Source organism: Eurypyga helias, unplaced genomic scaffold, assembly GCF_000690775.1.
Source record: "Eurypyga helias isolate BGI_N326 unplaced genomic scaffold, ASM69077v1 Scaffold49465, whole genome shotgun sequence".
NCBI classification, from domain to species: domain Eukaryota; kingdom Metazoa; phylum Chordata; class Aves; order Eurypygiformes; family Eurypygidae; genus Eurypyga; species Eurypyga helias.
Genome location: NW_010254307.1, coordinates 1 through 10,503, shown reverse-complemented (window position 1 = coordinate 10,503; position 10,503 = coordinate 1). Strand labels below are relative to the sequence as shown.

Sequence of the window (10,503 nt, the reverse complement as noted above, 5' to 3'; positions counted from 1 at the left end):
TTTAGAATGAGAAGCACTGCTGTTCTGAGTACAACGGTGTGGCATCTTGTTTGGAATTTCCCTTGCATTCTATATATACACATGCAGCAAAGCCACAGGAAATGGAAGTTTAAAAAAAATACCATAGAACATAGGTATCTGCTTCTTGAACAAATTTTATTCTTGTCGTCAGTTTTATTATTAGTGAGCACTTAATCTCGAGGCATGATTAAAGGCTTGTTTTAAAGATGCGATGTCCGAAATCATTGGAGGGGGAAGCAGGCGTTGCCTTAAAAGTTGCGGAAGATCTGAGAAGCTGCTTAGGCTCTGTAGTGCCCGTCCTGCAGAAGACAGCGTTCTTTCTGAGCTTTTCTCACTTGGGGCTTTTGGGGTAGGGACCAATTTCTGAGGCTTCTCCCAGTTGTATTCTCTGAGGTTGGGTGAGTCAGTCTTGCCTACAGATGCTGTCGTGATTGTGTGCTAAGGGCCGGCTCTGCATGGCAACCAGCACAGTTGTTAGTAAACAGCACTTACTTCAAAATCCCAAGCAAGATACGTTACAACTGGGTGCAGGAGTAGTGAGAACCAGCTTGCTGGCACTGGGAGGATACACGGTCTGAAATCCTCGTTGTTGGTGAGACAGCAGCTCGGGAGCTCTGAGCTTGTCCTGGGTCTGGACTCAGGCTGGTTTGGAGAGAAAACTGAGGGAAGGCAACTTAATGAGGGAGAAATACTCGGAGAAGGGATGGACTGATAAAAGTAATTGGACAAATATCTCTTGGTAGCTCTTACTATGCTAAGACACATTCCTCCAAGTCCCAGAAGAGACAGTTTTCCTGCCTCTTCCCAGCCTCCCTGGCCCTGTCTGTCTTCTAGTACTGGCATGGCTCACCAGCAGTGAGGGATTTACAGAAGCCTACGCAGGTTCGGTTATCTCAGATGCCTTTTGTTACCGATGCAGCAAATAAGGAGCCGAGTCCCATAGGGCTTTGCACTTTTGTGCGTAGAAAGACACTGGTTTTCTGTATGGTTTCAAGAGTCTCTTGTGCGAGGACTTCTTTCTGCAGTTCTACAGATGATGGATGTTTCGGTGAACAAGTGTGGCACGAATGGATAATGAAACTTCGTAAAGTTTATGCTCTCGAAGTTCCTTTCATTTTATGCAGTTACTTTCTTACTCATATGCCTCTATCGCTTTCTTTTGGGAAGGGACACGGGTTGCTTTCACCATTTACCCAAACACGACGCGCTTTAATTGCACAGCCATCCAAGTGGCAGAGAAAACCAGTGGGAGGCCAGAGGAGCTTCCCTTCATTTGAAGGGTTCTAAAAATGCTGGGAGCTCATGGCTGCTTTGACTTGAGTGTTGGGACAGTGGAGCTGGCAGTTGTAATGCATTCTGGCCTACAAATTTAGGAACCTGAATTGGGAATGCAGATGGTGGTAATTGCTTGGGATGCCTTGATCTGTGTGCTTTGCCCGGCAAGGAGCAGGCAAGTAAAGATTTCACACTGTTTCTTCGAGAAATCTAGCGGTGACTTCAGTCTAAAAGTCAAAGTGGTGGGTAATAAACAAGTTTTTGTAGAAGGAGTAGCTTATGCCCTATAAACTGAAACAAATGTTTGCATGGAAGACACTGGTAGTTCTTTATAGTGTATGTAACTGGTTTCTTGGTTAAGACAAACAAGAAATAAATAGGTAAGGCTTTTTAGCAGACAGGGAAAAAAACCCTCAGTAGGAAATGGCAAATGAAATTGCTCTGAAGTGAGGTATTTTTCTACTGAGAAACAGCAGATCTGTCCTGGATTTTTGCCACAGGTGTTCAAATTCTGTTCATTTATTGCCTAGCTTTAGGTGTTAGCTGTGATCTGTGCTTGACCTGTAACGTCACCTGTTTGTGTCTGTAGGGCCAGGGTGGTCCTCCATGGACACACCAGAAGTTTCCCAGCATTGAAGTGCCATCCTTTCCCAGGGCTCGGGCTCTAATCTCTGCTCTGACAAGGGGACAGGTCTTAAAACCACAAGAATATGTACTGTTCATTCTGTGTACTGCAGGCTGCAGCTTCTCCTAGCTAATTCTCACGTTTCTAATAGCTGTAGGTCGGTCTGTCCAACTGTACTCACAGGGATTAACGTGAGTGGAAACCTATAGCAGGCTTGAGCTGCTGCCTGATGTATATTAGAGCAGCGATCATCGCGAATGCGATAAATACAGGGTGCTGCCAAGGTCTAAGAGACTTGATTTTTGTGTTTGTCTTTAACTGTCTTGTAATGTGAATCACTGGAGAGAAAAAGAAAGTGCTGATACAGCAGAACATGGGCCATCACTGGCAATGGGGTATCGGTGTACACTGGAGCTGTAAACAAAGCTTGTCTAATGAGAACAGTCAGAAGAAGTAAGATTAGCTTATGCCACAGGAAGTTTAATCATATGTTTCTCAGCCTATATTCTGTGGGCTGCGTCTGATCTCTGAGACCTTAAAAGGCAATGTATAAAATGGTCACTAAAAAAGAAAAAAAGAAACAAAAAATCTCTGCAGGTTTGTGCATGTTGTGTTGGGAAAAACAGACTGGTAATCAGCCATGGGACTGCAGTAGGCTAAAGAGAGGAGGTGAAGAACCATTGCACCTCCACACAGTGGCCCGTGCATCCTTTTTGGTAATATCCCACCTATGGCAACATTGGCATAAACCATTATCTCTAACAGGATCCTGAGAAGGAAATACCAAGGAAAATACCCACAATCCTCCTAAAGTGTAGAACTGGGAGGGAAGCAAAGCAGAAGATGGGAGTGTTGCTATACAGAGTTCATGGTTGCACAAGGCCGTTTCTGTGTGTCCCACCCTTAACTCCAGTTCGATGTGGTGAGGAACACCTGGATCCAAGGCTGGAAAAACCCTGTGGCCCTGTTACATGTGTACGCTCTGACTGCTGACACTTCTGCTCCCAACAGCCCCCTGCCATTGGCTGAGGTTACCCCAGGGCAGATCGGCGCTGGCGGCGGCACAGATGCGTGGCAGGGAGGGGTGTTAGCCGTGTTCTCGTGCGTCTGAAAGGTCACTTGTCCTCTCGTAAAGGAGGAGTGATATTGCCACATGTTTGAAAATAGTCTGAGACGCCAGTTATCACTGAAGTAATGAAATAACTCGTATCTGAAACCGTGACATTTACTTGGCCCTTAGTATAGTTACTGGGACTGTTTCACATTTAAATACTCTCACTGAACGAGAGATTTTTTACCACTTTGCTAATGTAGTAAAGCCACTGCATGATCACTTTTATTATAAAAATAATCCTTAGGTAAAATAGGAATACATTCAATAATTACACAAATACATATTTACAAATGCATAAAATAGTTACTTATGGCACAGAAAAAAATAAATATCCCTGTACATTGTTTCTGTGCAAAAAGACAGGCAAGGTTTAGACAACAACCAGCCCTTCTATGTTTTCTTCGCTTTTCCTGATTTCAGCTGAACACAAGGATTTTCAGATGAGACATCTGTTAAGGCTGAATTTTCAGACAAGAAAATACTTTCGCTTTTAATCCAGAAAAAGCACAGAAGATCTTTCCTATCTTCTGCCAAAATGCTCCTCCCCCGCTCTTCAGCCTACATTTTTGTAAGGGGAGGAAAATTTCATGTTCAGTAACTTCCTTCACGAGGCTTCAGGCTGCTGTAAAGCATTAGGCTCGAACACGAGTCAGGCTGCACTCTGAAGCTAACTACCACTGCAAGTTTCAGTTCAGTCTGTAGTAGAATTTGCATTGTGCTTGTCTCCCTTGTAGTTGTAAAAAAATAGTTATTCATAAAAAAACTCTGCTTTATCTTGAAGTCTTTCATACAGTCCAAGAGAAGGTGAAATCAAGTAAGAGGTAGATCTTGTTCATCCTCCTAATTCCTAGGAGCCATCCATCTGAGTGACTGTGGTGCAGGACTGTAGGAGATAGGTACAGAGCAAAGTTTTACTGTCTGTGAAGTAGTGATTGACTTACACGCCTCGCATCGCGTGGTCACTGACAACACTCAGCAACGTGCTTGAGGAATTCATCACTGAGTTCATCGCTGAAAAACCTCATGCAGTGAGGGCATCGAAGTTCACCCTGTGCCCTGCCCTCAGATCCTGAGTTTCCACTGTCCGCAGGAGGAGAAGCTTGTTCAGACTGTGAAGATGTTCTTCGTGTGCCTGTTTGGCCTGGGCTGTTGCCTCGTAGATGTTCAACGTTCGTCTGTACATGCATATGATTTTGGTTACCGATGTGAACTCTGAAATGATTACCCGTGTCTCTTGATTCCTAGAAAGAGAAAGAGGAGCTCTTGGAATAGATGCAGTAAAAAGATATTCTTTACCAGAGTATCTTATCCCCTTCATCTGAAGCACTGCTCATGTTCTTATGACAAGTTTTTAAATAAAATATGCATCAGTTTTTGCAGTTTTATTAACGTAGTTGTAAAGAAGGCTTGTAGGAAACACAGGATACAGTCAGTATGCTACTTGAAAGATGCCAGTGTTACAAGAGTCATGCCTGTCCCTCTCTTCCCTCTAAGAATTCACCCTTACTATGGTGATGCAATACAGAAGGAAAAAGGACTGGAAAAAGGGTATTACATGTGTATTAGGAAGCATCCCCACTACAGCTGACTATGAAAGAATGTAAGGTTTTTGATAGCTGCACTGAGCTGAAATGGTTTCAGAGGTACTAAATTTTTTTAAAAGTATGTTTAAAAGTGTATTTTAGTCCCGAATCTTGTTGACATACTTTAATAGAAAAAGCAGCATGTTGCTTTATTACCTGTCTTCTTGCTAGCTGGTGTTGCAGACATGCAACTTCTGCCTGAAGCTCTTGTATTTTACTCTGTGCTCGTTCTCTATCTGATCTCTCAGATGTGAAATCATCCTTATAAACCAGGACCTGAAAAAGAATTATGATGTTAATATTTTATAAACTAGAGCATTGGCAGGTTAGATTAAAAAGCTGAGGCTGCGATTCCTTTATTTGCAAATACTTATTCCCAGAATCTCAGTATTATCTTCTCTGTTTTATCTGTGCTTTGAAGGCACAGTTTTATTTTTCAGATCTTTCGTATGTTGTGTTAAAGCCAGCAGAACCACACACAGTTCTTGAAGCAGTCAGTTTCCTTTAAGTCTGTGTTGTTAAGTATCTGTACCGCCAAATGAGGCGAGACAAGTGACAAATCTCAAAAGAAATTTCATTTCCCCCCCTTGGACTTCAGTGGTCTGGGGAGAAACTAATAATTCCCACCCCTAGGAAAAAGAAACTTAATGACCTGTTGCTCCAGCATTTGTATGCGCTCGTTATCGCCTTCGCAAGCCTTCTTCACATCTTCTAATTCTCTCTTTGTTTTTATGCATTCATGCATTTTCTCTTCCAGTAGCTTGTTTAACCGGAGTATCTCCTTGTGCATCAGGTCAGAATTCGTGTTTGCTGTAGTTATGCCGTGCTGCTGCTCCAGTTGTGACTTCATCTCTTTTAGCTGCAGGTGGAGTCGCTTCACATACTCGTCCCTACTCGCGTCGTATTTCTGCCATTTTGCATTTAAGTCTTCCACCTGAAAGATCACGCAGGAGAGTCATGAAGAACACGAAGACACAAACATGAGGGCACACACTTCCAAGCTTTCACGGACTGCCTGTATGCGCAGGACCAGAATTCTCTGACAGGTGACGTAACATGCTGACTCAGCCGCTGAGTGTGGATAAGCCACTTTACAGAGGAGCAGAGCTTATCATGCTATAAGCCAGGTTCTTCACGGGCAGTCTTCCCCACTTGCCCATCCACTGGGACAATATTAAATAATACGGAATGGGAGTCACCCTCAGCCTAGTGCTGTTCTCCTGGGGTGGAATGCTAACGCATGGAAGGAACACGAAAATTTCCTCCTGCAGTGTATTTTTAACAAAGCCCACTATGTGAAAAACAATGTAGTAAGTTGTTCATAGCTAAGTGAACAATGACTGTGTGCCATGTTGAAAGGACCAAGAAGAATTCTGGACTCGCATTAAACTGCTATTTAATTAAATTAACCAGGCCTTACCTATTCACAAATTTACTGTAATTCAAAATAATCAAATCTTAAACTGGTACAGAACGAAAGTACTCACGTGAGCTACTTTTTGTTTTAACATCCTGTTTTCATCTTGTAGGTTGCAGATAAGAGCTTGAGGTGAAGTTTCATTGTCTAAAAGCTGTAATTTTCAGATAAAGGAAGTGTTACTTTAATATAAAAATCCCAAATGCTACTTAACTATGCTGTTGAACTGGAAGTAATCTTTTATTTAAGTCCTCTAAAACTGTTTACTATCAGTGAAACAAATACATAACATCTACATCTAGGTCTTCTTATTTCTACGTAGTATATTTCTAAATACTGATAATATAGTCCACAACTTTTATATTAATAAGCATAGAAATAATGTACTTGGGTTTTTACCGCCTTGGTATTGCTTTTTAATAGACCTGTGTGGTGTCATAAAAACCTATGTTTTACCAAATTCTGAACCAACTAAGGTCACAAAATACCACACGTTTTACATGCACGAGGGGCTACACTGGTGACAACAGGGCTGAACAGTTTACACGAACCCCTTTGGAGTAGGGGAATGCATGACAAAGACACAGCTAGGCCTTCCTCTTGCTTTGTTATTACTGTCAATTTTGGTCAGTACTAGGAAGAAATTACGGAGGGAAAAAAACCCTGCTTGCTAAATAATTGACTAAAATGATACCTCTTTTTTTACAGTTGTGACATCTGCTTAAAAAAACCCTTACGTACATGAGTAATATAGGACACTTTTGTGCAAAATTCCCTAGAATCAGCTAGTAATTGCATCTGAAATTTCTCTTCTTCACGAGGGAAGTCCCCACTGTACAAGGTTAGCTACTTATTACATATATCAAGGTCAATCAAGTTTCCTGCCTGTCAATTACATGTAAAATATGATAATATTAAATACTTCACGTCCCTTAAAAAGTAATTTCTTCCTCTATCTAGTCAACCTTCATTTCTTACAGGTAACTTTCATGTAAGTTTTCTGTGGGAATGCTCCTGGGATGTGGTACAAAGCAGAGGTGAGTGGTCCTGTGAAACAGGGCAGTACTGCTGCGCAGCAGTGAGAGCATGAGGCAAAAGTACTGAATCGGCTGTAGCACCCTACTCTCATCTGTTTCTGGAGTCACAGCACCTTTGATGTTATTTCCTTAGGGTGTTCTGAATTACCGAATGACTTCGAACCATCATGACTTCTGAACGACAGAACACCATCTACCCTACGCTTCAGCTAAGGTGATGAAGCAGCAAAGCCGCACGGCCATTAGCAAAGAAAGCCAAAATCCAGGTGTTCCTCTGCGCCCCTTGGTAGCACTTCTGTCACCTTCCTATCGTGAAGCAATTTTTCTGAACATCCCTGCTGGAAAGAAACGTTGCCTTGCACTGGGAGGCCAGGAGGGAACCCCAAAGCGGGGAAAAACAAAAGGTAAGACACCTTGACTCAATCTTCCCTAACCAGCTTTCTGTAGGTCTGTACTACGTGTGCAGAGCCAAATCCTGATCTGGGAATACCATGGGCTATAGAGTTCTTAATATAAATACCACTTTAAAATATCTCTACTTTGTTTTGTGGTTTAGATGCTTAAACAAGTAATCAGGAGACATCACCTTCAAAAGCACAGCACCACCTAGTGATGCACAGCAGCATGCTGCGGTGTAAAGAAGGTACTGTCTCCTGTATACACAGGGAAGAACTGTCATCATGGAATTGCTGAGGCTGGAAGGGACCTCTCCAGATTCTCTCCACCAAAAAAGCTTCTGATAAGTGAGATGGCCAGAATGCAAGTGATTGACAAGTGCTTCTGTCCTAAATTTTAGGTACTTGGAATTATTTAGAGTTTGCCATGGTTGTCTTTTCACCCTACATGAAATTATTTAAAGGGATGTTTCTCACCACTCCCTGGTTACAACTATCATACGGTAATTAATGCCTCCGAGCTAATGAGACTTCAAAGAAACATAGTGGCAATAAGAATACCTGATTAGATCTTTCAGTAGGCATCCGGTCATCTGAATTCCCCTTCTCTTTTCTTTGCTTCTCTTCTAGACATTTTGCTAGATGTTGACACATTTCTGCTGTGGATGCCAATTTGCGTTGAAGTTGGTGAGTTTCGTCAGTGAGTGAACGGCACAAAACATCACTGGTGGCCTGAGCCTTCTCCTTCTCTGCCAAGCTCTTCTGTAGTCGTAAGATTTCTCTCTCCTTTTCATATGGAGGCTGATTTATCATCTGCTGTATCTCTCCATTTTTCTCCTCCAGCTGCTGATTCAACTTCTGTACTTCCTAAACATAAAAGGGGGAGGGGAAGTTATTTAAAGTGAACTCAAAAGCCAAAATCTGTCTGAGACTGAATTCTGTACTGCAGTCATTCCATGCTGCTCCTATCCTCACTGCAAAGTACTTAAAAAGTAAAATAAATCAAATTCAGTTCTGTATAACCAGACCTTGGAACTGACAGATAATCAAAATTAAGACCTCCTCGGACAGTTATACAAGCACTTCCTAGTCAGCAGCATGAAGGAACCACCAGCAAAAATCCAGGAAGATTTTATGACAATATACAAAGCAGCAACAAACTGAAGATGGAACTTGTAAGGAACTAAGGACTTTAAAAGGAATAACTAAGGAGACTGAGAAATTCTTACTGGTCCTGCACTCTAGATTACCAGATAGTAGAGATTTTCCTCCAAAAATGGAACTGGAAAATCATCTTATCAAAAACAAGTGAAGCACGTATTCATTGCCAGGCACTGTCACAAGGACAAAGCAGAGGGAGCATACGCAGCAGCTTTCCCCCCTAGGAGAGGTTGAGTGGTAAGGACAAGCAAACAGAAAATTAAATCTGTGCAGCAGCAATGACTCTATTTTGCCCGTAGCTGAGTCCCTGAGCTATGTGACAGGGGGCTGACAGACTTGCAGGAAACAACTGTATCTTGTTGCTGCATGTTCTTGTTAAATGGGAAGCTCTGTGGGATCATCCACACTGGATTAAGCTAAGGTCTCCGCGGCTGTTCAGAGAAGGAAGAAGTTTGCTTGCTTGCTGGGGTGAACCCCTCTCTAGTACCGTGCACCTGAAGTACACCAGTCCTGGCTTTGTCAAGAACAGCTTGTGCTTGATATCCTCAAAGAGTAGCGGATGCTGGTAACAGCCACCTCTGCAGCACTGCTCCTCCAGAATCAGTGATGCCCTGGATGCCAGCATAGACCGGGAGGCTTGACTCTACCCTTCCAGTTCTTTGGGAGTGCTAACGGAGCTGTAAATCACAGGGAGCACTATTCTCTGCCAGCACGTAAGACCCCAACTTCACAAAATGCCTTTTTTGTTGTTGTTATCTTTAGTGACAATGGTTTCAGTGTTTCTGATGGGGCGTAAAATATTTCTAAAAAGAAAAAATATCTAACTCGCAGAAATAGCACTTGTTCCTATTGGAGACATTTAATTCTCCAGCATCATGCCACATTTCCTCTTTGCTCCAGATTAAAGACACTCAGCATCAGACTTCAAAACATGTTCAGATACCACAGGTTTGTCATCTGTCTGCAAAGTGTCAGGAAGATCATCTGATTACAAATTTCCAAACATGAACTTACTTGAATGTATTTTGGGTGAGTGTCATACATGGAAAATGTTTTGTATAAGCATTAGGTCAAGAGATCACTTATGACAAAAATACGTGTTTCAATTTTAAGTACTGCTGCTCGGTTTGGAAATTCCTTTCTGCAGCTTCATATAGAAAGAAATGCTTTAAAATTCTTTACTGAACCTGGGGAAGTCTTAATGACAGCAACAAAACCAGCACTTGCGGGACAGGAGGGGATGCAGTTTTGAGACTTTTTTTCTTTCCTCTCACAAGATAGGTATTTCCCTCACCTATCTCCTCGCAATCCAGGCTTGCCAGTTACTTCTCCCAGTATTAATGTCAATACAAAAATCCATTTTTAAGTGCACTTTTTCTATTAAAGTGGCTTTGTTTATATTTAAATGGTGGCATCAGTTGTTTATCTTACAGAACTAAACTGTTGGATCTGATAGATGAGAGTCTTCGGTAAGCAGTATGGAACTTCCAAATTTAGAGTTTTTGACTGTTTTTCCTTCCCCTTATGAAAACAGTTGCATGAAGATCTATAATGCCACCCTAAATTTTTGGGTTAGGATCTTACGGTTTCCCTTCCTGACCTTAAGGCAGTAGCAAGTACTGTTGGATACAGACAGCCGAGTTGCTCGGGGCACGGTCCAACTGCGGGCATAGGGCGGTAAAGCCAGCCCTGTCCAACGCCCCAGCGCTGCTCTGCAGGGGTCAAGACACTCGCCCTCCCGTCCGGGCTGTGCCACCCGGGCACGTCACCTGATTACCGGCAGCCCACGACCCCCGCGTCCTCCCTTCGCGGCAGCCCCCGCCGCCCCAGCCCTCCCCAGCTGGTGCTGCCTGCCCGCGCGGGACGTTCGCGGCT

At 42.9% G+C, this 10,503-nt stretch overlaps 1 protein-coding gene across 1 annotated transcript; it reads right to left on the bottom strand.

Annotated features, from left to right (window-relative positions):
• Positions 1–4,056: 4,056 nt before the first annotated feature.
• On the bottom strand, positions 4,057–8,334 carry TNIP2 (TNFAIP3 interacting protein 2; the record flags this gene model as incomplete). Its single annotated transcript, XM_010152927.1, is given in 6 exon segments — positions 4,057–4,179; positions 4,181–4,276; positions 4,775–4,894; positions 5,271–5,552; positions 6,106–6,189; positions 8,029–8,334. Coding segments are annotated over 6 exon segments (1,011 nt in total), but the record flags the coding sequence as incomplete, so codon positions are not given.
• Between the last annotated feature and the right edge of the window lie 2,169 nt (positions 8,335–10,503).